The sequence below is a fragment of the Dermacentor albipictus genome, chromosome 2, assembly GCF_038994185.2.
Source record: "Dermacentor albipictus isolate Rhodes 1998 colony chromosome 2, USDA_Dalb.pri_finalv2, whole genome shotgun sequence".
NCBI classification, from domain to species: domain Eukaryota; kingdom Metazoa; phylum Arthropoda; class Arachnida; order Ixodida; family Ixodidae; genus Dermacentor; species Dermacentor albipictus.
The window spans coordinates 27,030,427-27,055,824 of NC_091822.1; the positions used below are offsets into that span (position 1 = coordinate 27,030,427).

Here is a 25,398-nt window from a genome sequence, read left to right on the forward strand (position 1 = left end):
TATTTGCCAGTAGCCAGACTTGAGGTCCATCGATGAGAAGTATTTAGCATTGCAGAGCCGATCCAATGCGTCGTCTATCCTTGGGAGGGGGTATACGTCTTTCTTCGTGATTTTGTTCAATCGACGATAATCGACGCAGAAACGTAGGGTTCCATCCTTTTTCTTCTCCAGGACAACAGGGGATGCCCACGGGCTTTTTGACAGCTGGATGATGTCGTCGCGCAGCATTTCGTCGACTTGTTCTCTTATAACTTCGCGTTCTCGCGGTGAAACTCGGTAAGGGCTTTGGCGGAGTGGTCGAGCGTACTCCTCGGTGATTATGCGATGCTTGGCGACTGGTGTTTGTCGAATCCTCGATGTCGTCGAAAAGCAGCCTTTGTATCGTCGGAGCAGACTTCTGAGCTGCTGTTGCTTAATCACTGGGAGACTTGGATTAATGTCGTAGTCTGGTTCGGGAACCATGGTCCTCGGGTAGATGCGGCGGAATCTGAGAGGACAAACGCATTGCTGTTTTCCAGAATTTCCTATGCGATCGTCGTGCCCTTGTTGATGTGCTTGAACTCCTCGCTGAAGTTTGTCAGCAACACTCTCGTGTTTCCTCCGTGCAGTCGAGCGATCCCTCTTGCGACGCAAATGTCACGGTCTAGCAGTAAACGTTGGTCGCCTTCGATGACACCTTCTACGTCAGCGGGTGTTTCAGTGCCGATCGAAATAACAATGCTGGAGCGAGGCGGGATGCTCACTTGATCTTCGAGCACACTCAAGGCGTGGTGGCTACGAGGGTTCTCCGACGGCATCGCATGGTCTTCCGACAGAGTTATTGACTTCGACTTCAGGTCGATGACTGCGCCGTGTTGGTTGAGGAAGTCCATGCCGAGAATGACGTCTCGTGAACACTGTTGGAGGATAACGAAGGTGCCAGGGTAAGTCCGGTAGTGAATGGTAATTCTTGCCGTGCACATTCCAGTCGGCGTTATGAGGTGTCCTCCGGCGGTACGAATTTGAGGGCCTTCCCACGTGGTCTTAACTTTCTTCAACTGGGTGGTGATGTGTCCACTCATGACGGAGTAATCAGCCCCTGTGTCGACTAAGGCGGTGACAGCGTGGCCGCCGAGAAGCACGTCGAGGTCGGTGGCTCTTTGTCTTGCATTACAGTTCGGTCTTGGCGTTGGATCACGACTGCGTCGCGTTGACCTGTGGCTGGTATGTGACGTCGTCAGGTTGTCTTTCGTCGTCGCATTCTTTCCTTCCAGACTTCGTCGGAACGAACGGCGGCGTGTCGTTGTGTCGTCGAGGTAGTTTTTTCGGCGTCTTCGTCGGCGGCGGAGGATCTTCGTCAGTTCGACGAACAGCAACCGCACCTCCATCGGTTGCTGCTTTTAGTTTTCCGAATATGGGCTCGCTGACCGGCCCCGGGCTGGGCCAGTGTATGGTCGGCGCTGCGGCGACAGGTAGCGGCCTGGTGATGGTGAACGCGACGGTCGTCGAGAGCTCCACTGAGTAGCCGCGAGGTAGTCAGCGATATCGCGAGGGCGTTCACCTTGCTACGGGCGCGGAGCGTTGACGGCGAAACCTCGCAGTCCCATCTCCCGGTACGGACATCGTCGGTAGACGTGACCCGCTTCTCCGCAGTGGTAGCAGAGTAGGCGGTGGTCAGGAGCACGCCAGATGTCCGTCTTCCTCGCGTAGGTGCGCTGGGCGACGGCTGGTTGTGCTGGCGGCGGCGGCGGCGGACGACGAAACTGCGGCGTGACAGGGCCCTGGCGCGGTCGCGGAGGGGGTCCTTGACGGCGTGCGACGGCGGCGTAGGTCATCGCTTGCGGCTCACGCTGCGGCGATTCAGGGGCTACTCCAAGTTGTTGTCGGAGTTCCTCACGCACGGCGTCGGCAATCGAAGCCACTTGAGGCTGTGATGATGGGAACAGCTTTTGTAGCTCCTCCCGCACGACAGCTCGGATAGTCTCGCGTAGGTCGTCGGCGGCCAGTGACTGAACTCCGGCGTAGTTTGTCGAGGTCGTGCGGCGGCCGAATTTCCGGTTTCGCATCTCGAATGTCTTCTCGATGCTGGTGGCCTCGTGAAGAAACTCATCGACGGTCTTCGGTGGGCTTCGTACCATTCCGGCAAAAAGTTCCTCCTTCACACCACGCATCAGCAGGCGGACTTTCTTCTCCTCGGGCATTTCAGGGTTGGCGTGGCGGAAGAGACGGCTCATTTCTTCCGTGTAGATCGCGGTCGTCTCATTAGGTAGCTGCACCCGGGTTTCCAATAGCGCTTGGGCTCGTTCTCGGCGTACGACGCTTGCGAATGTCTGCAGGAAGCCGCTTCGGAAAAGTTCCCAGGTCGTTAGGGTGGCTTCTCGGTTCTCGAACCACGTCCTGGCCGCGTCTTCCAATGCGAAGAAGACATATCGCAGTTTGTCGTCGCTATTCCAGTTGTCAAACGTAGCGACTCTCTCGTGCGTCTCAAGCCAGCCTTCCCGGTCCTCGAAAGTTGAACCACGGAACGTCGGAGGCTCCCTGGGCTGCTGTAGCACGATGGGCGATGCCGGGGCTGCCATTGGGGTGGACTTGGTGGCAATCTTTCTGATCGTCTCAGGCAAAAGTCCGTGCTCCGGGGTTAGTTGTTGAAGACGGCGGCTTGCTCGATGGTCCGGGACTGCGTTGGTGTTGTCTTTGCGTTCCGGGCTTGGATCACGGCTTGTCGGGGGCGTCCGGTACATGGACCAAAAGCACCTCCACCAGATGTCACGTGGTAGTGACGTTAAGAACACAGTAGCAATACTGTGATAGACAAAACTAACTTTTATTGGGCGAACCTGTGCCCACAAAACAGGCTACACTTATAGCACAACGATAGCGGCGAACACGGTCGGCGATCGTCGAAAATCTTATCAGCTGTTCAAGCGCGTCGGCTTTTATACATAATCGTCGAATCTTCCAGACTAATCGTTGGGACCCGCGTGCCTTCCATAAAGTTAATTAAATTAAATTATGGGGTTTTACGTGCCAAAACCACTTTCTGATTATGAGGCACGCCGTAGTGGAGGACTCCGGAAATTTCGACCACCTGGGGTTCTTTAACGTGCACCTAAGTACACGGGTGTTTTCGCATTTCGCCCCCATCGAAATGCGGCCGCCGCGGCCGGGATTCGATCCCGCGACCTCGTGCTCAGCAGCCTAACACCATAGCCGCTGAGCAACCGCGGCGGGTTTTCCATAAAGTTCTACATCATTCGCGTCAGGCGAATAAATCAGATAAGACAAGGTTTGGCAACAACAGACTGCGGATAGAAGTATCGATAACTTTCCAGAAACTTCGGATACATGCAAGCGCGTCCCGCGCTGTGCGATAAGATTTGTTAGGCGGTGAAACCTTGTCGCCCGATAAATATAAATACACGTGTCAATATACATTCTGTGCACACGTCCTTGTCAGTGTTTTCCTGGATGGAAAATGTTCTTATGCAGAGCCTATTGTGTGGCCCTTATAATGGCTTCACAGGCTGAATTAAGCGGGAAATAAGTGTTGTGCCTCTGAAAAGCAAACGCAACTAGATATATGTTTTAGCTCTTTTGACAGAGAACACACAGGGACAGTTTGTACAGACGAAGACGAAGCGCTCATGTGTGCTAAAAGCTGAAATTGAATACCAACATGTCCAAACAAACATTCTTTCAAACTACATATATAATTTATTCATTCCTTACAGTTAATGGCGCAACTCTCATGAGAACCATCTTGATTTTTCCATATCGCACCATTTTCCTCACTGAAGGCTGTGATGAAGGCTCATCTTAATTCATAACGTAGTCCTAAGGAAATGCGTTGGTGGATTAATTTGTAAGCATCTTCGAAAATGACAGCAATTCTTCTTTGCATACAGTCATAAGCACCCTCATCCAAATGGATTGCTTGCAGAAAGCGAAGCAATAAATAACAAAGCCAAAATGTGATTCGCTTCTAAGCGCTTGAAACAACTATAAAGAATAGAGTCCTCATAAGCATAGTAAATGGAAGACACAGCATGAATAAGCAAATCACTTTTCTCACAAGACGGACGAAGATGCTGTGGTGATGCTCGAGACAATGGAGCGATGGGTGGACGAGCATGATGCACGAGGACATCTTGTCGAACAGTTTCTTTTTTCTTCTGGTGCTTGTCTGTTGAATAAAAAGGAACACACATATTACTCTCTTGCAAATAGAACCTATTCTTCCATAGACCTTAGCATATTCTCCCCGTCTGTACTGCCTGAACTTGAATGGGAAGTTACCGACAACCCTTACGGCAGCGACCACTTCCCTATACTGCTAAGATCACCGAAAGAAAATGAATATCCACCACACGCTCCTAGATGGAAGATTGAGACAGCTGATTGGGAGAAATTTCGATCTCTGTCTAGTATCTCATGGGCTGACCTGTCTTCGTTAGGAATTGATGCTGCAGTCGAGTTCTTTACAGCGTTCATAATAGATGTCGCATCTAAATGCATATCAGAAGTAAAAGGCTTGGCCTGCAAACGGCGTGTCCCATGGTGGAACGGCAATTGTAGGATCGCTCATGAAAAACAGAACAGGGCGTGGGGGTTGCTACGCGCTTCTCCCACTGCGGATAATCTTAGTAACTTTAAAAAAGTGAAATCCCTAGGCAGGCGAACCCGCCGACAGGCCAGACGAGAAAGTTCGCAGAAGGTTCTATCGAGTATTAACTCGTTCAGAGATGAGCCCAAAGCCTGGAACAGGGTCAATAGGATAAGAGGACGACAAGTATATGCACTCCCTTTGGTAAACACAGAAGGCGATACCCTACAAGATCAGGCGGACTCACTTGGGGAGCACTTTGAGAGCGTGTCAAGTGCCAACCATTACTCGCAATCCTTTCTGAAATATAAACAAATAGAAGAATGTAAGCCACTCATGAGAAAATGCCAACAGAATGAACCATGCAACTGTCCTTTTAGCATTGCCGAGTTGAGAGCTGCCTTGAGCGCATGCAAGAGCTCTGCACCGGGATCTGACAGAATCACCTATGAAATGACCAAAAACTTACATAAAGACACCCAAGCTACTAGAAAGAAGCCATTGTGATCCCGGTTTTGAAACAAGGCAAAGATCCTTCCTCAGTGGCAAGTTACCGCCCGATAGCCCTGACAAGTTGCTTTTGTAAGGTATTTGAAAAAATGATCAATCGCCGTCTCGTGCATCTCCTAGAGTCCAGTAAAATGCTTGACCCATTTCAGTGCGGTTTTCGGGAAGGGCGATCTACAACCGACCATCTTGTGCGCATCGAAGCAAGCATTCGCGATGCCTTCGTGCAGAAGCAATCTTTCTTATCTGTATTTCTGGATATACGAAAAGCGTACTACACAACCTGGCGGTGCGGAATCCTGCGCGATCTTTCCGCGCTAGGTATCCGCGGCAATATGCTAAATACTATAGAGAGCTACCTAGAGAACCGTACATTTCGAGTGAAAATAGATCCTGCACTGTCGCGTACATTTATACAGGAAACTGGGGTACCCCAAGGAGGCGTGCTCAGCTGCACACTCTTCATCGTGAAGATGAACACGCTTCGCACTTCATTACCACCAGCAATCTTTTATTCTGTCTACGTGGACGACATTCAAATAGCTTTCAAATCTTGTAACCTCGCAGTCTGCGAGAGACAGGTACAGCATGGCCTGAACAAAGTCTCAGTGTGGGCAGACAAGAATGGATTTAAGATCAATCCTAACAAAAGCTCTTGCGTTCTTTTTACAAGAAAGAGAGGCCTGGTTCCGGATCCTTCCTTAGAACAGTGTGGACAACGAATACCTATCAGCAAAGAGCACAAATTCCTAGGTATCATACTTGACTACAGACTCGCTTTCATTCCACACATTAAATATTTGAAAGAAAAATGTCTAAAAACCATGAACTTAATGAAACTTCTATCCCATACTACATGGGGTAGTGACAGGAAGTGTTTAATGAACGTATACAAGAGCCTAATTCGGTCTCGATTGGATTATGGTGCTGAAGTATATAACTCTGCCGCCCCGAGCGCGCTAAAGATGCTAGACCCAGTCCACCATCTAGGTATCCGTTTAGCCACGAGCGCTTTCAGGACAAGTCCCGTTAAAAGTTTATACGCAGAATCGAACGAGTGGTCACGTCATCTCCAGAGAACATACATCAGCCACACATATTTTCTGAAAGTGCACTCTAATCCTCAACATCCGTGTTATAATACCGTTAATGACATGACATGTGCTACACTCTTTCATAATCGTCCCTCCATAAGACAGCCTTTCTCACTGCGTGTTAAGGAGCTTAGTCATGAAATGCTTGTTCCACTCCTCGAGCTTCGCCTAATGCCTCCAGCTAAGCTGCTACCTCCTTGGGAGTGGCAGATGATACAATGCGATATATCTTTCATGCAAGTCACAAAACACGCTCCAGAGATTGAAATACAAATGCATTTCCGGGAACTCCAATACAAACACTCCTGCGCGGAGTTCTACACAGACGCATCGAAGTCACGCGAGGGGGTGTCCTATGCAGCCGTCGGCCCATCCTTCTCGGAATCCGATGTACTGCATCCGGAAACGAGCATCTTTACGGCTGAGGCCTACGCACTGCTGTCGGCTGTAAAGTATATAAAGAAATCAAAACTCGAGAAATCAGTTATATATACGGACTCCCTAAGTGCTGTGAAGGCCTTAATGTCATTTTCTAAGCACAAAAACCCAGTCATCAACGAACTCTATTCCGTCCTATGTAAAACGTATATATTGTCACGGCTCACTTGAGACAAGAGCGGAGAGCGTTATTTTAATCTTGACAATTAGAACAAGCGTTCAGTGTTCGCTTCTTCTTCTCTAGCACGCTCGCTTGCCCCCACGAGGTCGTCGTCCTCGTCGTCAGCGTGGTTGGGCACAGATGGCGTCGCGGCATTTGCCCCCCTTCAGAAGGAGCATCGTCCCGATGCTTGGCGGGTAGCACCCGGTGTCCAGCCCACCAGCAAGTGTCCATGTCATTCAGCCAAATAAGGTTTCATGCGCACCACGTGCACAGTCTCAGGCAGGTCCTGACGGCGCCTCGAGCAGGATTGGCTGTCAGGAATGACTTCATAGTTGACGTCGCTAAGGTGTCGTAGAACCTTGTACGGTCCGAAGTATCGGCGCAGAAGTTTCTCCGCGAGGCCTCGGCGGCGCACTGGAGCCCAAACCCAGACTCTTTGGCCGGGCTGGTAGACGACGCATCGATGGCGTTGATTGTAACGTCGCGCATCACGGTCTTGCTGGCTAGTTATGCGAACGTGTGCGAGCTGTCTTGCTTCTTCGGCGCGCTCTGTAAAATCTGCGGCGTCATTCTCGGAATCGCTGGAATCATGAGGAAGCATAGCATCTAGCATTGTAGTCACTTCTCGACCGTGGAGGAGTCTGAATGGCGTCATTCTTGTTGTTTCTTGCCGAGCCGTATTGTAAGCAAACGTTACGTAGGGTAAAATTTGGTCCCAGTTCTTGTGTTCCACATCGACATACATGCACAACATGTCTGCAATAGTCTTGTTGAGGCGCTCCGTAAGTCCATTGCTTTGCGGGTGATAAGCTGTCGTCCTTCTGTGTGCTGTGCCACTGAGCGTGAGCACAGTTCACAAAAGTTCAGCCGTGAATGTGGTTCCCCTGTCGGTTACGATGACCGCTGGAGCACCGTGCCTAAGGACGACGTTTTCGATGAAGAACTGCGCGGCTTCGGCTGCTGTGCTGCTCGGAAGTGCTTTGGTTTCTGCATAACGCGTAAGGTAATCTGTCGCAACTATGATCCACTTATTTCCTGCAGTTGATATTGGGAATGGGCCCAAAAGGTCCATCCCAATTTGTGCAAACGGTGTTTCCGGCACTTGAACGGGATGTAATAGTCCGGCAGGTTTCGTAGGTGGCACTTTTCGTCGCTGACAGTCAAGGCACGTTCGAACGTAGTGCTTCACGTGTGTTGCGAGCCATGGCCAGTAGTATTTCTCTTTGATCCGTGCTAATGTTCTTGTGTAGCCTAGGTGGCCCGACGTAGCTTCATCGTGACAGGCCTGCAAGATTTCACTGCGGAGAGTTTTAGGGATGACCAGTAGATATCTCTTCCTTGTTGAAGAGAAGTTCCTCTTAAAAAGAACACTGTTGCGCATGCAGAATGATGACAAGTTCCTTGAGAACAATCTGGGCTTGTTTGTGGTGCGGCCTTCTAAGAAATCAATTAGTGAAGCGAGCTCGTGGTCATCTTGCTGTTGTTGAGAGATGGTAGCTGCACCAACAACTCCTAAAAAGCCTGCGGATTCGTCATCATCTCGGCCTGACGACTCTATCGGTGATCTGGAAAGGCAGTCGGCGTCTAAGTGCTGTCTTCCCGATTTATAGACCACTGTCATGTCGTACTTTTGCAGCCGTAGGCTCCAGCGTGCCAAACGTGCAGATGGATCTTTCATGTTGGTCAACCAACAGAGAGAATGATGGTCACTTATGACTTGAAATGGGCGGCCATATATGTACGGGCGGAACTTGGTAATGGCCCATACTACAGCCAAGCATTCCTTCTCTGTGGTGGAGTAGTTCGACTCGGCACGTGACAGTGTTCTACTCGCGTAAGCGATGACTCGCTCAGCGCCGTCTTGCCGCTGAACAAGGACGGCACCTAGACCCACATTGCTGGCGTCGGTGTGGATCATTGTCGGCGCATCCACGTCAAAGTGGGCAAGAACAGGCGGAGTTTGTAGACGGTGCCGCAACTCGTTAAATGCCGCCTCCTGTTCTTCGCCCCACATAAACGGGACATCTTCTCTGGTTAGGCAGATGAGCGGTGAGGCGATGCGTGCAAAGCCCGCAATAAATCGCCGGTAATATGAGCATAGGCCCAGGAAGCGTCTGACTGCCTTCTTGTCCGTAGGCCTTGAAAACTTTGCGACGGCTGCGATTTTCTCAGGATCAGGTCTGACGCCTGTGTGACTTACAATGTGGCCCAAAAACTGTAGTTCTTGATAGCCAAAGTGGCACTTTTCAGGTTTTAAGGTAAGCCCAGCGGACCGTATGGCTTGAAGAACTGACCGTAGCCGACTGAGATGTTCATCAAATGTGGCAGAATAAACAATCACATCATCTAGGTACACTAAGCAAGTCTTCCACTTAAGGCCTGAGAGAACAGTATCCATTAGTCTTTGGAACGTGGCTGGGGCGGAGCACAAACCAAAAGGAAGAACTTTGAATTCATAGAGCCCATCAGACGTTACAAACGCAGTCTTTTCGCGATCCCGCTCATCGACCTCTATTTGCCAGTATCCACTTTTTAAGTCCATCGATGAGAAGTAACGTGCTTGCCGTAGCCTGTCGAGGGAATCGTCGATGCGTGGTAAGGGATACACATCTTTTTTCGTGACCCGATTGAGCTTGCGATAGTCGATACAAAACCTCAGGCTGCCATCCTTCTTCTTAACGAGTACCACGGGCGATGCCCAAGGGCTTTTCGACGGCTGGATAACATCATCGTCCAGCATTTTCTTGACCTGCTGCTGTATTGCTTCACGCTCTTTCTCAGCCACGCGATACGGATGCTGTCGGATGGGTATTGCTGTTTCCTCCGTAATGATGCGGTGTTTCGTCAGTGGTGTTTGACGCACTCGGGACGTTGTAGAGAAGCAGTCTTTAAAATGGTCAATCAGTTCTCTGAGCCTCTGTAACCAGCATGTCATCATATGCTGGGTTCCCGGTCATAGGGGCATCGAAGGCAATGTTCTGGCGGACCAGATGGCCACATCAATTGCATCGTATTCTGTAAATCCTACCGCAGCAGTCCCTGTCACAGATTTGAGGCCCTACTTGCGCAGAAAACTGCGGAACTACTGGCAACGCTCGTGGGGCATGGAAACAAATAATAAAGTGCATGTAATAAAGCCACAATTAGGTTTCTGGCCTCCTGTAATAAAATCCCGCCGGACAGATGTCCTATTCTGCCGTCTAAGAATAGGACACACTTTTGGCACACACAACTTCTTACTCACGGGAAACGAGACTCCAACCTGTGGTAGATGCGGGGAGAGGCTGGCGGTACTCCACGTCCTACTGGAGTGTCGGGAAGCCGAACCCGAAAGAAAAAAACCTTTTCCCTTAGCATACAGGCACCACATCCCCCTTCATCCTATATATGTTACTTGGTCCAGAGCCACTCTTTGACACCAACGCCATCTTAGGTTTTTTGAAAGATGTTGCGCTGCGTGTTATTAGCCCCGCACGTTCGTAGCGCTTCCTCTCTTCAGACGATGCCACTGCGATAATTATTTTGAATAGCACATGCCTCTAGGCCCTTGTGGTTCAAGGGCTCTGGCGAGGCAGTAGTGCTGTAAGCAATTTAACGTCTCGCTTATTTTAAGCAATGCATCATTCTTTTACGATGGATTTTAATCTTCACAGTCTTCGTCATTAGTCATTGCCATAATTTTATAGCACGTAGATTTTACGCACTTTACAACGACTATTTTTAGGCCACTTTACAGCCAAGTCACATCTTCCATAATACATCGGTAACACCACCATTTGTCATGGCGCCCTTTTGCCGAACCTGGCCCTTGCGCCACAAAACACCACACATCATCAATTTGATGTCGAAGAAAATCGATCCCTGAAACCCCAACTGACATTTATCAATATTCACTACGAGATCGTAATGACGAAGTCGATTGAAAAGTTGACCAAAATGTACTTTGCAGGCACATTTGACAAGCTGCCATCTAGCCCGACAGCTCGAGGCCTGTATGATGCCAGCCTGCCACCGCGATGGAAAAATCCCAGATATCACGTCTGCCTGAAGCTCAGAATTTAAAGATATGTTAAGCTAGCGCTTGCCACTTCATCGTCTGCTACTAATCGGATTCGGATTACGCAAAACGTGCCTGCCATTTCTTTTGACACATCTTGCAGCCTTCATCGGAGCTGACCTCTGCGAGCTATCCCGCTCGAAGCCAGTGCGACAGAACGCCAAAAAGGAGCCGCCTTCAGGTGCCCATCCTCTATGTGAGTGCATGAGTGATCTTTTCGTTATTCGCTACCTTCTGGTATTTGCGATAACTAGCCAAAAATTAGGTGCGCAATGGCCGAACTTCTAAATACATCGCAAAAATGCTTAGCACGCTTACTGGATGAGATAAAAATAACCAGCCACGCAACTGATTATAGAGAAAGGGTATCACCATGAGCGCGTTGATCTGTTAGCATTATGCCTTTATTCAGCAACCCTTGAAGAGCCTCGAAATTTCTCTATATTGGTCAGGTGGTGCGTAGCCGCAAAATACCCTTCTCACATCTCTGTCTATATGCATATACATTCTGTGCACACGTCCTTGTCAGTGTTTTCCTGGATGGAAAATGTTCTTATGCAGAGCCTATTGCGGGACCCTTATAATGGCTTCACAGGCTGAATTAAGCGGGAAATAAGTGTTGCGCCTCTGAAAAGCAAGCGCAACTAGATATATGTTTTAGCTTTTTTGACAGAGAACACACAGGGACAGTTTATACAGACGAAGACGAAGCGCTCATGTGTGCTAAAAGCTGAAGTTGAATACCAACATGTCCAAAGAAACATTCTTTCAAACTACATATATAATGTATTCATTCCTTAGACTTAATGGCGCAACACTCGTGAGAACCATCTTGATTTTTCCATATCGCACCATCTTCCTCACTGAAGGCAGTGATGAAGGCTCATCTTAATTCATAACTTAGTCCGAAGGAAATGCGTTGGTGGATTTCTTTGTGAGCATCTTCGAAAATGACAGCAATTCTTCTTCGCATACAGTCATAAGCACCCTCACCCGGGTGAATTTCTTGCAGAAAGAGAAGCAATAAATAACAAAGCCAAAACGTGATTCGCTTCTAAGCGCTTGAAACAACTATAAAGAATAGAGTCCTCATAAGCATAGTGAATGGAAGACACAGCATGCATAAGCAAATCACTTTTCTCACAAGACGGACGAAGATGCTGTGGTGATGCTCGAGACAATGGAGCGATGGGTGGACGAGCATTGACGGGCACCAGGTTATTACGCACAAATGTATACTCGATAGGACCTAATTGCGTTTTGTTCGGTGCTGCTTGCAATTCGCTCAGCCCTTAGCGGAAAAACTTTCACAGCAAATACCAGCACGAGGGGACCGCAGCTTGGCGTAAACATCGAATCAAAATCCCACAGAGAAGTCGATTTATTTATGTAACGTAATTGCTTTCTCTACATTTAGACAGCTAACTTGTAACTCATTGCTGACTGAATAACCGTTTAATTGAACGTCGTGCTGTTTACATCACTGCTAACTAAAATCACGATATATGCTCGGAGAAATTAGATCAACGAATATAAGCAAACGTAGAAAGTCGTCTAAAACGCAGTGAGAGGCGTGTTTTCAATAAAAGCATTTGTGTGAGCTTTCTCCGCGGAATTTCACTTTTGCGCTCACGGAACTGCGGGACAGCAAATAGGACGCTGCCAATACAAACAACATGGACGTTGGTTTCCTCACTGCTTTATCACAATTCTGGTCTAAATCATGCGCACACCAAGGGGGCTATAACATAAAGCTATTTCTAACTTTTCTATTCCAATTCTGCAATCAGCCCTCCACGATTGGTCAAAAGCTCTTTTGAACCACCCTCACTTCGCCTGTCTACATGCGACATCACGAAAACCGCGATAGCTCCTCATCTGATATAATACGTACGTACTGATTATGCATCTTGAACCAAAAAAAGGAAATCGATATTTCTGATTCGACGTCTTTTAGCCATAACCCTCGGCTTTTGGTCAAGCGTCTTCTGGCTGCACCCACTTCAGCTGCCTGTGATGCGACGTCACAAAACAGCAAAAACTAACTACGTCAAAGTGACGTGTACGCGTTAAAGATGCTTCAATAAGCCGAACAAAACTAGATTTTTTTCTGAATAGCTGCAGGCTGCTCCGTTCCGAAAGGAATAAATTATGCCTGCCGCCAATCGCTCAAGCACTATCTACTCGCACCTACCGGAGAGTATGGGTTTATTTGCGTACAATAAGCCTTTTTGCCTGGTCGTGTAACGTTTTCAAGCACTTTCGGCACGTTTAAGACCTCGCTCAGTCAACTTTTCTTTGCTGAGGTACCTTTTTAGCGGCATTCTTAACGTTCCGTTGCGTGCCGCCACGATTTTCGACTAGTGACGTCCAGCCAAATAAGGGAAAATGGACCAATCGCAAACGCCGGCACCGCCCTCTTCATTCTGTTACCAATTTTCACTGCACTGGCTCGGCCCCATCGAATCCCTAGCCTCTTCAGCGTGCTCCTCACTTCTTGTCAGCCAATTAAATAAGACAAGCTGCTCACAGTAGGCTATGTCATTCGTTTTTAAAGCAAACGAAAATGACCTCCTATAAGCGAGGAGAGCGTTTGATTGGTCTGTTCAGACAACCCTCCTAGTCACCGCCGGATGCTTGCGTCGGCGGTTACGCGAATTTTACGCCAAGAGATTGTAATAAAAACACACTGGAATAGTTTTACGTTATAGGGCCCCAAGTTACCAAACAACGCCTAGTATGCCTGCCTTGCGTTCCTCCTTACATAGAGAACGTTGTACTGTGGCAGAATATAGGCATCGTTTGTTTCACAGTGGATTCGTTAAAAAATGTCTTAGTTCTGCTGTAGTAAAATTGTCACTGTGACACTCTGTATTTTCAGTATGCGACGACTGCAGGATTGACTACCCCGGTGACTGCCCCATACATGGACCGCTAACACACATCAAAGACACTTATGTAAGAAAGCATATTCGTATCATGATGAATATTATTAACATTACCTTAACATTATCATTGACATGCAGCGCTAATAAGTGCAAAAGGTTGTGCATCACCACCCGCTTCGCCCATTCATTATGCACCGCGCTGCTTAACGTCGGCAGCGGCTTCATTAAAATCAGCTTGATTTAAAATATGATATGCGTTTCTCTTAAAATTTGTCTCTTCGTAGTAGACACAGCCACACATTCTTCAGAATGTGCTGTTGAATGGCCGAAAACAGGGTTCGTCTAGGACTTCGCACAGCGTGGCGCCTACACGAATACCGTGAGATAGATTTCTTTTTTTTTTCTTTTTGAAAGTGAGTTTGTGTTTCGGTGAACCATTGCAAAAAAAGGGTGCCACTGTTTCTGTGAACAAATGCCCACAGCACCATTTTCAACGTTTGCGCAAAAGCTTTAAACGTATCAACAGTTCTTATTTCTGCATTATTTGAATGTTAACATATATAGGAACAATGCCCCATTTTAGCCAGGGCTGGGCAAAGATACTTTGCATTTGCATCATGATACGACACGAGATACTTGGGCAACAAGTATTCGCCATGGAGATACAAGATACTACCGCAGTTATCATATCCGATACGATACCTTCCATTTGTATCATAAGATACTTCCATAAATTCTCAAGTTTCTTATTATAGATCTAAGTAATGTAGCAGAAAACGTGTATGCGCAAAAATGCTTGCTTGAGAGTTTATTAACTCCGACCACTATTCTTTTATTTGAATGAAATATCTGTTAGTATCTCGAAATATTTGTCTTAATTGCTCGAAGTATAATATTTTCATTCCGAAACAATTTATTGGGGTAGCGTTACTTCCTTAATAACAAAACTCTTTATACGCTGCGCTTTGAGCAGTTTTTCCTTGTCGCTTTTCTAATTGATTGGAGGCGCTGCTCAGATTGCCGTTTAGCTGGCGTGTCGCCATCTAATTACAAGCGCATTAATAAGAAGCCTCTGCACGATGGCGCAAATAACGCTCCGCTGTTCAACCTTGTCCGCAAACGTATTACCCTTTACGCAATACCGGATCACCCTACATGTGTACAGCAGCAAGAGCGCTCGTAGCGGCACTTTTTTCTTCAGATTTTTTTAAAAATTTTTGATGCATCGTATTGCAGAGAACACATAAAAGAATTATGACCTTTCATATTGTACTTAGACACCGGCGTATAGCGTTCGTTAGGGACATATTCGTTAAAGTGCAATCCTTTTACGTTTTTTTTTTATTCTACGAGAAAACTTGCACAGCCCCAACACGTTTCACGTGTATTGCAGGGGCACAAAGCGTCCCAGGATACCACCACTGTTCACACTGCTGCCACTCCTAGCTCCGATATCCTGGCGATTTCTAACAGTGAGAAACTTAAGGGTGAACTAAAAAAAGAAAAATATACCTAAGCAAGATATAACGGTGGTTCCGTATCACACAAACACAGTGAAAACGTAGAAACACGATACAGGCGGCACCATTAATAGTTATGACAATTAGGCGTGAAGAATTTTTAACTTACCTGTTAAACTGCACAATAGTAAGTTAGCGCCTGTGGAAATTCAGGTGGCTTAGCGAGAGAAGAATCGGCTTGAGAAGCGGAGTACAGCCGGCGTTTATAGTTCCGTCCAGTGATGTTGTGATAGCAGTATCCTGTATCTTACGATGCACAATACATTCTTTCATATATCTGAAATACAGATACAGATACACGTCTTGTCATACACGTATGACAGAAATAAATGATACCCAAAAAGTACCCCAGATACCATCTGAGATAAAAGTATCTTCGATGTTGCCCAGCACTTCTTTTATCTCAGTACTTCAGGAACCAAAACACTGTGTGGAAAAACACAGGATTCGTTCGTCGGGGTCTGCGCGGCAATGGCACCTGAAACCATGGCGTTCTATGGTCCATGTTTTGTTTTGTGCGATACGTAAGAAAAAACCACAACTATATTAACAGCAGATGTTCCAAATAAACTGCTAATATGAATTGAATCATAGTAAAAAATCACATTTACCTTTGTCCTCAATGCACGTAGTTTCACTAAGTGCACTGACGTGTTAGTCATTTGTCTCTCTTTTGTTTTCTGACTTCACGGTCTATCATGGAAACGTTGCTTCTCAGAAAGCACAAGCGTGACGATCAGCGACCGTACCACTAATTCTCAGTCAGCGAGAAAACCCCCATAAACAAGAGTAAACAATGCCAGCAAGTACAAAGAAAGTGCCACGAGTAAGCAACGCCGACGCACTTGAGCTAACGTATCCTTCTGCGAAGGCGTCGCATGTGATAATAGAGATGGCATTCCCTCTTGAGCTCGTGAGCAAAGTTGGCTTACGCAAGAACGTCGTACGCCAGCGTTATACTGGCCTGTTAGCCGGCATATTGTTACGTTGCAGAAGTTATATATAAAGATGTATTTACAATATCTACACGAGAGACAACGATGCATAAAGAAGACGGCTGTTGAGAGCGAATCTGCCTCTACACGCCTAATCGTCTTCTTCTGACTGGCGCCACTCTCGGTTGCACCGTAACATAGCCCCCGCCTGTATAGGCGCCGTCTTAACACAAACTATAACGGAGGTGAACTCGCATCAATGTAAGGTTTCAGCCAGGACACATGCACAACGTCCGTGGGGACACGCGATTCCAGCGGAGTGGTCTCATAGCTGACATCGCCAGGCTGAAGCAATATCGTGTAGGACCCTGTGTAGCGCGGCAGCAGCTTTTCAAGCAAGCTGACGCAGCTACATGGTGTCCATAGGACAAACGATCTAGGAGGAAATCGAATGTCCTGATGTCGGCTCTCGCACCTCATCTTCTGCTCGGCCTGAGACTCAGTGAGCCGGGAGCCGGCAATCTGGCGTGCCGTGTTAGCGCGGGCTAAGACGTCTTGAGCATATTCAGTGGGAGTGCTTGTCGAGGAAGGAAGCACTGTGTCGAATATTAAAGAAGGGTGGCGGCCCATCAGAAGGAAAAAGAGCAATAACCCAGAGGTCTCGTGACGAGACGAATTATAGGTGAAGGTAAGGAAAGATAACATGCTGTCTCAATCACTATGGTCGTCAGAAACGTACATAGACAATACCTTTATATACTGGGTGTTTCAGCAAACACATTGAAAAATTTAAAAATTGCCTCAGCCAGATAGCACAATTCTAGTCCACGATCTTTTCTGCTCGATCAGGCGAACATTACCAGCACTTAAATTCATATGCATATTCGACTAATTAATCAAAATCGCTAATTAAGTTTATAAGTGCTTATCTGTTGGCACTTATTACAATCTACAAATTCTAGCCTGGAGTTCACAATGCTGATCCACTCGGACGAATTCTCAGAATGACACCATTTACGAGATAGTCATTCTCTAACATTATCGAGCATGGATTGGCGTCCCAGTTACTTTCGTGCTTCATTGTACAAAATGACGTTTCCATAAGAAAGTGCCATGACGAGACATTTTTATTAAAAGTTTGAAATGTGCATATCTCGCAAATGCTGTCATCCACACAATTGTTTTCATGTGGCTGTGCCGTGCAGTCTAGCATTTCTAAATTGCGATATGTACCATAAGATAATTAGTTAAAATTTTAATTATTACATAAGTTGAGATTAGTCAATTATGCATTTCATGTTTTTTTCGATTAGCTCAATGATAGCATGTCACAAGGCACGTGTCAAAGTTCCCGCCTGCAGGCAGAACCAGCAGACGCACTCGCAAGCGAGACAGGGTAGTTCCTAACACCGGCCTCAAAGAACGTTTGTCGAGTCTTACATGTGAACAGAGAGTCACTGGCAGCGGAGCAAAAGAATGACGTTTTCCTAGTTAAATTGCATCTAACATCTAAAGAAGGGATCGCTAGGTGCAACGTGATGATGCAAGGTAAATACGGCTTGTTATATCGGCACCACAGAGACAGAAGGGCCAGAAGTCTACATCAGATAGTCATATTTACTAAGCAAGCATAGGGAGGAGCTTTTGGGTCTATGTCATGGGAATGGGTGGTCTAGCGACATAAGCATAAACCTAGTGAAAGATTGCTTATGGAATAGTACCAGTCTGTTTCAAAGAAGTGGAAATATTTGTGAGATGATGCGACGCCTGCCAACGCTCAGTTAGACCAGGCGAAACATAGAAAGCTCCTCTTAAGGTACTGCCTTTGTTATCAGAATCCTTCAGACGACTTGTGAGAGACAGGGTAGGGCCTCTGCCGAAGACCAAGTCGTGGGACAGGTACCTGTATACCATATACTTAATGATTCAAATATTCACGTGAAGGAATGCAACTCGCTGACTTCACTGCATTGTTTTACCCCATACCCCTTCCCCCAGTGTAGGTTAGCAAACCGAACGTGTGTCTGGTTAACCTCCCTGCGTTTCCTCTCTTCTATTTATCTCTCTCTCTTGCTGCCTTGTCATTTGCCCTTGCCGAGGTTGAAATTATTATGAGTGCCTCCGTGCACGCGATTTTTGCATGCTACTCAAAAAAAAAGAAAATTGTGACGACCCCACAAGGCCATGTCGTCTCGTGGGGATCGAACACCTCGTCGTATTGACAACTGGCAAAAGCCTACGAAGCAAACGGGAAAATGTGCGTCACATTGTCACGTGGAGTGACGTATGAAGAACACAGTAGCAATACTGTGAAAGACGAAACTAATGCCATCTTCGACTGGTCGTTTCTGAGCGCTCTGGAGCGCTCTCGCGAGCGGCGTTGTCTTCGGCTGGTTGAAAGAGGGTGCCCGCCCTGCGTTCGGCTGGTTCTTCTCGATTGCTCTCCTCCACCTTCGAGCGCTCTGAGGCGCTCCGAGCCCTGTCGTCGGAGCAGTCGTCGAAATTGAAACGTCATCGCAGAGCCGCGTTGCTGCTGTTGGCGACGGCCCACCGTAACCTAGGCAACCTCGGCCACTGCGACGAACGCTCGTCCCGCCGGCGCGTCCGCCGGTTTTCCCGGCAGCGCCGGGAGCTTTCGATAAGCGAAACATCGGACGTTGGTAGTAGTCACGTGGTTTAGCATCTGCCATTGCCTCCTCCGAGAGCGTGTCGCACGTTTTGCTTGCGCGCTCGTCCTCTACCTCTGAGCTCGGGGAACGCCGGATCTGCCCGACTCTGCTTCGGGGGATGGAAGCGACCAGCCGAAGATAGCATAAGTTTTATTGGGCGAACCTGTGCCCGCAAAAACAGGCTACACTTAAAGAACGGCGACAACGGCGAACACAGTCGCCAATCGTCAAAATCAGATCAGCGGGCCAAGTGCGTCGGCTTTTATACAGCAGTCGTCAAATGTTCCAGACTAATCGTTGGGACCCGCGTGTCTTCCATAAAGTTCTACGCCATTCGCGTCACGCGATGAAATCAGATAACACAAGGTTCAGCGACAACAGACAGCGGATAGAAGCATCGATAACATTGCAGAAACTTCGAATACATGCAGGCGCGTCCCGCGCTGTACGATAACATTTGTTAGGTGGCGAATCATGGTCGCCTGATAAAGATAGGCAAGTGCACGTGTCAATATGCTGCGAGGCGTGTTAACGAACGCATAGAAAATGGAGAATGCAATCTGTCTGCTGTACAAGTGTTTTTATTCTCCCTTCGCGTACCTACTAAATTCCACAACCCACGTCTCGGTGCATTGCAACTTGTTGAGCTAAACGCCATTTTCTAAAGTAAACCGACGAAATAACTCTCCGTCTAATTTTGACGGAAAATTGTAGCAATCGCTGATACGGTGCGAATGGGCGATCAAGCGTTTGGTCACAGCCGAAAACAGGAAAGTCGTTACTGCGACGGCGATTTTCGTCTCAAATGACGGAAGTCACACTTCGGGTGCGACGAAATCGCATCATGTGAAGCAGCCTTAAACCGCACTGCGAAGCAGTCAGGGGTCATCGAATGCAATCGGGTAGTTCCCCTCTTAAAGGCGAACCTCAAGCGTCCTCCAAATTTTGATAACTATTCCATCATACGCAGTGTACATGCATATGTATGTATGTATGTATGTATGTATGTATGTATGTATGTATGTATGTATGTATGTATGTATGTATGTATGTATGTATGTATGTAGGTATGTATGTATGTATGTATGTATGTATGTATGTATGTATGTATGTATGTATGTATGTATGTATGTATGTATGTATGTATGTGTGTGTATGTATGTATGTATGTATGTATGTATGTATGTATGTATGTGTATGTATGTATGTATGTGACGGTTCAGCTTGTCGACGTGACCAAATCGAAAGGCGCCAAGCTTCACAAGTCGCTCCCTAACCCACGATAAATTCTTAAGGGGAACGTTCAGTTCGGGCTAGGGAGCCTACATGCAAGCTCTGTTTTAGGGCGGCGGCAGCCTTTGTAAGGGTACTTGCCGCCGCCTACTGAATTAGTGGGTTAGACTTGCCGACGAATTATATGATGTGGGAGTCAAAATGGTGAAAGACCAGCCAACAGACCAAGTTTCCCGCAACCTTTCGTGACGTGAAAATTATTAACTTTTCTCAATAAACTTTGGCTTCAGCAGCCTGCGACATATAGCATTCTACGTTTTACTTAAACAGGCTAGTAAGCGCAGCCTTTATGACAGCACACGCTGGAAAACACCCTGTATATATTACGTTCAAGTGCAAAGCAGCGGCAATGCATAATGCAGCTCACATTCCTGGCGTGCGGTAATACTACCCCGTGCACGCCTGCACGCTTTATAAGTTGTTGCTTTATACGTGTCGCACGACATAAAGTAGAAAAGAAGATAAGTTTAATGTGCTAAAATAAAAGGAAAAGGCAACTAGTATAATAAATATGTACGGAGATTTTGTGTGCGCATTGGTAGAAACGAAATCAAAGAAATTTATTCGCTCACGTGCCAGCATGGATACATCAGAGCGTGACAAAAAAAGACAAAAACAAAAGCAGGAATGCGCTCCGACTTCTAGCGAGATTGGGAATCAAAATGACTACTCACAAAATTCGAATGTAAATATCGCTCAAAGTTTTGGCATTGTCACCCCCCTAAAACAGCTTCCCCCATGTAGGTCCCTATTTCAGGCCTTACGGCAATGCCGCCTACTCAAATGCCTTTCAAATGCAGAAACACTTTTCTAATGGAACTTGTTATACTTGAGATAGGTTGTTACATTCTAAAGACTGTTGGAAACGGAATTTAGTTTTAGGGCCTGGATTTTCTCATGACAGATTCAAAAAATTTGTCAGTTTGAAAAAAAAAATATAGTAGCATGAAGTCTACAAATTCGTAGCTCTGTACCTAGAACAAATATCTCAGTTCTGTGAACAGCGTCCATTCGACCATCCGAAGCAGACAGATTTCATATGTCAACCTAAATGTTATATGATTGTTTTACATTGTTTGCAAGGGTTTCGCAAACGTTCTACTCGCAAGTTAGAGGTCTATATGAGAGCCATGTATGATAAATAAAATTCGTCCGCTTTAGGCGTATTATTATGTGCAATTTATAGAATTTTGATATCATTTTTCATTGCTGAACTACAGTTGTAAACTTCATAGCTTTCTTTTCTGAATATTTGTGATTTATGGCAATTAATATAAAAACATTTCCCCACCTAAATGAAAAATTGCCAAACAATCACTAGACTTTACCTTTTTGTCTCAAATGCAACGCCTACTCATCAACTTTGGTGCAGCGGTCCCTGAGAAAAACGATTTCTCCTTTCCCAGTGTATTTAGATTGGAAGCCCCGAGCTAAAGCTTCTTCTTAAGCTTGTCAAGGCATGCGTCCGTGGCGTAATGATTTCAATATCTGGCTTTTGCACTAGAGGTCCTGTACTCGAATACTGCTGTCGGGTAATTTTACTATTGTTTACTTAATTTTTTGCACCGCAGTACTTTGTTGAAGATGACAAGTTCACAAATTAATAGCCTTTAGCGCGCGAGCAAACGTACGGCACGAGAGAAGGCACTCAGAACACAGTGCTACTTTGTTGCGTTTACAAAGTCACGAAGCCGTTTGAAGCGAGAAGGACGAAGTTTAGGCTAGTCCATGTACTCCCCATAATTATCATGTTGACTGAACTGCCATCATGGCAGCTCCTGTAGTCACTAGCGCCAGAGTTTCGTCTAGTAAATGTTGCATGAAACTATATTCTTGAAAGAAGCCGTATTCCACGTCGACGCTATATACTGGAAAGGAAAAAGAACTTAGGTGATGCACGGGATAAGCATAGCTGCTGAGGACGATGCGTTTCCAAAAAAAAGGCGGCCTTGAGTTCTTTCCGTCCGTTTAGCTTGTCAGGATAGAAACCAGAGAATACCGACCACAGAAATATTTTAATGCATTTCTTTCTGATAAAGAGGAACGACATATTTGATGATTTGTGGTTCGGAAAGATGCGTTCCTTTTTCTTCTATCTTTTCCTCAACCATGCTATAATAAATCGATGTTACTATTGGGCGTCACTGACAATAAGCGTTGTTGTGCCTGACTACGCGTTGGATATTTTGTGTACACACTCCCTAACCATCGATTAATGGGATGGCATGTCAGCTTCTTTGTTGCAGTTGAGAACTGATTCTCTGTGACCAGTTGGCAATACCAGTGTTCTCTCAGAACTAAATCTCTTTTTACTTATTTAGCTGAACAAAGGCACGTAATCGTCATCGTAAAAGATATATGCCGCAATCAAACCGAAAGCAGCTTCTTTTGCAGGTGTCCATTGGGGATCCGCAGCGGGCAAACAAAACCTTGCCCGACGGCCTTTCCATACGTCGCACGACGCTGAAAGGCACTCAGTATGGCGTGTTCGCCACGAAACCGCTGCCCAAGAGAATCTTCTTCGGGCCTTACGAAGGCGTGCGCCGGGAAACACTGCAAATGCCGGAGACCAGATTCCTGCGCAAGGTACGGACTCAACGTAATGAACTATTTACTGCTCCTCAAACCATAAAGCATACCTTTATTGCGTGCTGATGTAGCGAATAGTCTTCGAAGCAAAATGTCTGCACTTGAGCGCGAGCTCGCCAAGTTCACAACGAAGCTCCAGTTTCGTGACATCAACTTTTGTGCCGCACGTGTGCGAAATCGAGAACGCAGCATGACGTTGGTCCCACTGCCCTTCCTTGGCATCGTAGACAAAATTTAAAGGGACAAGAAAATATGCAGAGGCCATGTAGTACTAAATGCGACGGAAATGCGTTAGGTTTACGTGGCACCTTTTTGATGTGCCGCACACATGGTTTAAACCGCCTCAATTATCATCATCATCAGCTTACGTTTAAAAGACACACACACACACACACACACACACACACACACACACACACACACACATATATATATATATATATATATATATATATATATATATATATATATATCAGTGGCGTAGCCAGAAATTTCGTTCGGGGGGGGGGGGGGGGGGCTCACGTTGCTACTTGGCCTCCTCCTCAAGAGGAAGCTTTATCTCGGATGCTCCTATCTAAATACATGTGGAAGGAGAATTAGTTTTTCTCGGCAACCACTGCACAAAATTTGATCAGGTTTGTTGCATTTAACAGAAAAACTTAAGTTCCACTGTCTTCTGGTTTCGAATTTTTTTATTTAGGTTGTCAGCTTTTTATTCAAAATTGGCACAAATCTCAAATTTTCAGGAAACTAAACTATCATGTTCAAAACTCTGTAACTCAAAAATGAAATATAATATCACAATTCTGTGAATCGCATCTAATAGTACATATACAGCGGACAAAATTGATATGTTACAAATGGATCTCAAACAATTTAGCACTATCGAAATACGGCTTTTGCAGAACCCTTGTGCACCACGTAACTAATTCACGTAAGATAAAAATGGACATACCGAATTTGTCCGCTTTGACTCTTATAATAGATGCCATTTGAAGAACCGCTATATCTGTTTTTGATGAAGAGCTTTTAATTTGTAAACGAAGTGCGTCTATTTCTTCGCACTTTCAAATGTTTAAAAATATTTTAAACTAAATGCAGGCCCTAAATCGAACTTCCGCTTCCAACAGATACTAGAAGTTAACTCTTTCAAATTCAACAAAGTTCATTAAAAGTGATCCCGGTGTTATCTCAGAAAAGCGTTTCTGCGTTTTACATTTATTTGAATAGACCGCGTCGGAGTTGGGCCCGAGCTAAAGCTTCATCTTAAACAATTTGTCGAGAGATCAGATACATGAATAAAAACTGCATTGCCATTGCCAAAGATGCTGCAAACGAATTCTTGAACGCTACGCACTTTCAAAACAAGTAATATGTGTATTTTTAAAATGAAAAGATATACTCGTATGTGCCAGAAATTGTGCTCAAAATAACTGATATCAATGCTTCCATGTTTTTCGTCTATTTAATAAGTAAAGAAAATATCACACGAACCTTAGAACTATATTAGTTCGCAACAAGCAAAGCAGTTCATGCCACTGATATGAAAAATGTAAAGGCCATGAAATTAACAAGCTGAGGACAAATATGTTAATGAAACTTTGTGATTCAACTGCCTTGTTTACATTTTTGTACATATGCAACGGCCAGTGAAAGATCTCAATGACGCTGTCATTTTTTCCAATGTATTACACAGGAGCAGCATTCACCGGTCGTGTATCCTGAGTAATTGCATCGAAAGTATTGTTCCAACAGAGAAGAGAGCACCTATATAAAGCCGTTCTGCAAAATATACGAGGGCGAGTCAAATGAAAGTGATCCAATGCAAATATATCACAAACGGGGTACTTAATTTAAAAGTAGTCTTCAAGAGCATTTCGACATTTATCCCATTGAATAACGAGTCGGGTGATTTCCATCTCACAAAACTCCTTAGGTTGCTGCTTCAACAAATCTGCAACTGACTCTTTCACGTCATCGTCCGACGCGAATCTGTTTCCCTTAAGCTGTTTTTTGCATTTGCCCCAAAAGGTGGAAGTCGCAAGGCGACAGATCTTACCTGTATGGCGTATGTCGCAGCGTTTCCCACTTGAACTTTGTCAGTTTTGTATTACCCACTTCAGCGACGTGGGGACGGGCACTGTGGAAAAATTGAAAATTAAATTAGGGGGTTTTACGTGTGAAAACCACTTTCTGATTATCAGGCACGCCATAGTGGAGCACTCCGGAAATTTCGACCACCTGGGGTTCTTTAACGTGCACCTAAATCTAAGTACACGGGTGTTTTCGCATTTCGCCCCCATCAAAATGCGGCCGCCGTGGTTGGGATTCGATTCCGCGACCTCGTGTTCAGCAGCCCAACACCATAGCCAGGTCGTGGAACAAGATGAACCCATTCGTCAATTTTCCGCGTGGTTTGTTCTTGATTGCACCGCGCAGCCGATCCGGCCTTTCACAATGTCGGAAACGATTGATAGTCTCTCCGGCTTTAGAAAATTATATCAGTAATAGCCCCTGACGATCTAAAAAAACATAGTAAACAACACCTTTCCGGCGGCAATGACGGCCTTTGCTTTTTAGGGGGGCGGTGAATTCCAATGTTTCCACTGTAAGCTTTTAAGAGGCTCAATGTGTTCTCACGAATAAAAGACAAAGTAGAAAAA

At 46.0% G+C, this 25,398-nt stretch overlaps 1 protein-coding gene across 6 annotated transcripts in view; it reads left to right on the forward strand.

Moving 5' to 3' along the window:
• Positions 1–25,398, forward strand: part of LOC135897902 (histone-lysine N-methyltransferase PRDM9-like) — a 94,791-nt gene that overhangs the window by 25,594 nt on the left and 43,799 nt on the right. For 3 of the 6 annotated variants that reach the window (XM_065426591.2, XM_065426586.2, XM_065426588.2), the window contains 3 exons: positions 10,945–11,037; positions 13,723–13,799; positions 22,529–22,732. In XM_065426591.2, coding sequence (XP_065282663.2) covers positions 10,945–11,037; positions 13,723–13,799; positions 22,529–22,732 — 374 coding nt within the window. The remainder of the gene's footprint in view (positions 1–10,944; positions 11,038–13,722; positions 13,800–22,528; positions 22,733–25,398) is intronic. The other 3 variants (XM_065426589.2, XM_065426590.2, XM_065426587.2) reach the window with 2 other exon arrangements.